Source organism: Ylistrum balloti, unplaced genomic scaffold (assembly GCF_031769215.1).
Source record: "Ylistrum balloti isolate Yb309-2 unplaced genomic scaffold, AGI_CSIRO_Ybal_v1 Utg370502, whole genome shotgun sequence".
NCBI lineage: Eukaryota > Metazoa > Mollusca > Bivalvia > Pectinida > Pectinidae > Ylistrum > Ylistrum balloti.
The window spans coordinates 274,625-278,503 of record NW_026782325.1 but is presented as its reverse complement, the minus strand read 5'-3'; the positions used below and the strand labels follow the sequence as shown (position 1 = coordinate 278,503).

Below are 3,879 nucleotides of genomic sequence, written 5' to 3'. Positions count from 1 at the left end.
CTACGTCTCGTATGGTGCCTCACCTCGGTAATTGCCACTAAAATGTAAAGCAATATTGATTAGCAACAAATACAGGAAGATTTCAATTAAACTTTCTTCGTTTTATCACAATTTGTAAATATTGTCTCAACTTGTCAAGGTAAAATATAGGTCACTTTACTAATTAGGTCATATTGAAATGTTATTAGGCGGTATGGCCTAGATCTTAAAGCAAAGAATTGTAAAAATCAGTAAAATGTCTTACCCAGGGCCGTAGTTGCAAACTATCAAAGTTGCGTCTGTCATGGGACTATTTTGGAGAGTAGAGCATTTTTTCACGCCACATCCAACATGGGTAGAACTGTGCCATACAACCTGTTAACAAACAGCAAAGTATCGTCATATGTTTTACCATTGTATATAGACATGTATTTATAGTCTTGGAGATAGAAAGTCATTTTCTGCAAAACGTTGAACAAAGTTTGACTGTAGAACCGTGTTAAATGTTTTCCATCGTATGACACAGCCTCTGTTGTGGTAAATTTTGCAAACATTACGAGATAAATACACGAGTGAGTTATATTTGTATGATAAAAATGATATTGCAATACTTTTTTCTCATTATTGTCATCAAATATGCACGTTAACTTTAGCATTAAAACACGGAAATTGTTTCTTTTTTTCAAATAGGATGATGATGACAGCAACGCTAGTCGAGAAAATATATATCAATGAACCAAAAGAAAATTAATATTTGTCGTCACCAAGAAATACGAACGAAGCGACCTGTCTTGGATTTCTGCCTACCAGAGATTAACACACACTTGTTCAATGTTCGTTTTCTCACAAAGAATATTAAATTAACTTAATTTTAATGATCATCGACAGGATATCTTACCTGTGTATAATGACCGCACATCTTTCCTGGGTTACACTTCAGAGTTTTGTAATGATAATCCTTAACCTCGCCCTCCCAAGCCTCGACGGCAGCTGACGGTTCCACTCCTCCTTAAAATTAGAGAGTTTGACAAAAAATAATCACATGTATACCAGATTATACAATGATAACACAAATGGGCTTAAACAGTGTTCAATATACATAGTAAATTTATTTATCCATAGAATAAAATACAAAAAAACACGATTTGTAAGCAAGCATTAGTGTTTTCAGTTTTGATCTTCAGATGCTCATTAACACTAACAAAAGAAAGAAGAATATTAATAATTTGAAAAGATACAGGCCTTGGAATTGTTGCCACTAATTCGGGACTTGCATTTTAATATTTTAGATTCCATAGATATGAAAAACACGGTTCAACATATTGCTAATAATTCATATTAATTCTTGAGCTATTAAATAATCAACAGTCCTTTGATATTTGTGATCCAGTAATGCTTGAATTACCATGAGGGAGATTAGCTTTTGGCTAAATCAGGTTGTGCATCTTCGGTAAAGAAAGATTTTTATTATCATTGAAAACATTGTTTCAAAAATTTAACATTTTAGGTATGGGTTCTCGCCAATACCTTGGTGACTGGGTATTATGTAATGTTGATCTTGTGATTCTGAAATATACATGTAACAGTAGATATTGAAATGGTCTAATAAATCCTGAAATAAATCCACGTGACAGTTTTACGTTGCCGTACTTACTCTTTGTATAATGAGATTACTATTTTGTAATAACGAGGTAGTTTTCTAGCAATATTGAGATTACTATTTTGTAATAACGAGGTAGTTATCTAGTAATAACGAGATTAATATTTTGTAATAACTAGGTAGTTCTCCAGTAAGAATAAGTTTACTATTTTGTAATAATGATGTTGTAATCCAGTCATAATGAGATAGCTACCTAGGTATATCGAAGTTTTATAGTAATAACGAATTCTCTATCTCAATTTTACGAGCAGAGAGTACGTACAGGCTTCCGTAGGTTATCGACCAACCAACAGTCCGTTTCGTTTTTAAGAGGTTTTTCCTTGTAACAGCATGTAGCTACATAATTGAATAACATGCAGTAACGTCATCGTGTGTCATTGTAAGCAATTAGAAATAAACCACATTGAGCGTGATGATCTCAGCTTCCTGTGACACTGTAGATGGGAAAGTTAAGCGTTCTATTGACCGAGATTTCGTGACCTTAAAGTGAACTGAGATACCTGCTTTTTATTAGACTGATATACAGTTATATATTTTGGTGTGTCTGGTTGCAATGTTCATGTAAGTGCGGTACAAAGATTTTTTAAAAGGTTATGGTGCTTTTGGCAGTTAAATGTAAATTTCTCACCTTGCGCTGTGGTCACAAAAAGGTTCTCTCCAACATAGGAGAATCCGGTGTTCCCTTTAGAACGAGCGGCATTGTGTCCCCAAATACACCTGTCGGCGTAGGACTGAGCTAGAGCGGCAAGATCGTCATTCCAGACCTAGAGTGGGTATAAACTCATACACTCAACACTATCGTGGTAATAAAACTTCATTGCTTTTAAGAAATAAATGTTATTTCATTAGCGCATGATTTCGTGGACAAACCGTATTCAGCGAAATAACGAAATATACTATATTTATCTGCATAATCCATCATATCATAATATAGATCTTAAATTCGTAAAATCATATATAAAATGGAACTCGTTTAAAATCCTTCATACAAATATAAGACATTAATTTCAAAACGTAAAAGATTCAAATTAACAATTAATGATGTAACTGAGTAAAACAGCCATTGATACGCGTACATTATGATTGGTTTGGTACAACAACGCCATACATATTTAGTTAGGTTAAACAAAGTAGTATCAATCATAGGCTATATAAAATAGCACAGAAACAGCTGTCATGACGTTCGTTACTGTGTACCTGACACATTTTCAACAGTAACAACACCAGCTACATGAATTTGAAAAAAAATTAACAACATGACAAACAAACAAAAAGAAAAGTAGAAGGAGGCAAAAGATTGGTATGTATTGGAAAACAGGAATAAGTAATATATCAATATATCATATTTCAATGAGTTTGTTGAACACGAATCGATATAACATATTGTAAATGTACTTATTTTTGCAAAATCCATTTTAGTGTATAGCCGAAATAAAACAGAGGCGCAATGATGAATTGGTACATTCACAGAGAAAGAAAGCAATACATGGAAACTGTAATTGCCTATATAAATTTGCGACTCTTTCACCGCTTTATTGTCATCTGTAAGATTTGCACATTTTATTGGATGAAAACTAATTATGTTTTTAATTGTTTAATCAGAATGTCCTTAATTATGGCATAAACCTACCATGTCAGGTTCGTTCTTGGGCGTTGGCCTTGCTCGGTGTCTGGCTTCATTATGGGCAGCTACGAATTTTTCCTGATCACCATGACTGACTCCTCTCTTGACATGTCGATCAACGATAGACAACGATTCCCCAACAGCTGTATCTTCCATGTCCCGTCTGATCTTGGCAAGCATTCTTTCCATGAATCTGTCTGGATTCTGCGCTGCCGCACAGACCAGCATCACGGTCATGAGTGCCAAAACACAATTCATAGTGTCAACAATAAAAGGAGCTGTTGTAATACAGAAAACATATGTTATTATTTGTATTTATGTATCATTGTTTTTCATTCTGAAGTTTGAAGTCGAGCTTTAAATCTTTAGCTATTTGTTTAACCTTTATGTACACGTATACAGTAATTAAAACACAGAATCATATTTCAAATCCAATTCGATCAAACTAAGAAATAAATATGACTAAACTAATATTACAACGGAGACTCCTGACCTGAAAAAGTACAAAGAAAAAAAACATGTGTTCCTGAAGAGTAAGCGTCTTCTGTTTTATCGATGATATCCGAAATATGAATATATGTCAGGGATAAACAACAACGGAACAAACAGATGTACT

The 3,879-nt window shown here is 33.8% G+C and overlaps 1 protein-coding gene across 1 annotated transcript; it reads right to left on the bottom strand.

Annotated features, from left to right (window-relative positions):
* LOC132555498 (peptidase inhibitor 16-like) lies at positions 1–3,521 on the bottom strand. The gene is made up of 5 exons (XM_060219848.1): positions 3,270–3,521; positions 2,268–2,403; positions 878–987; positions 245–354; positions 1–37 (listed from the first exon to the last, which is right to left on the bottom strand). Exons 1-5 carry the CDS (start codon positions 3,519–3,521, stop codon positions 1–3), a joined length of 645 nt encoding a protein of 214 aa, XP_060075831.1.
* Between the last annotated feature and the right edge of the window lie 358 nt (positions 3,522–3,879).

What these genes read in the sequence shown, in the direction of transcription:
- LOC132555498 (XM_060219848.1), bottom strand. Translation starts at nt 3,521, where the DNA reads ATGAATTGTGTTTTGGCACTCATGACCGTGATGCTGGTCTGTGCGGCA. An exon ending in CCAAGAACGAACCTGACATG is followed by an intron (nt 2,404 to 3,269) that starts GTAGGTTTATGC and finishes TACCCACTCTAG; the next exon opens with GTCTGGAATGACGATCTTGC. An exon ending in TTTTGTGACCACAGCGCAAG is followed by an intron (nt 988 to 2,267) that starts GTGAGAAATTTA and finishes TCTAATTTTAAG; the next exon opens with GAGGAGTGGAACCGTCAGCT.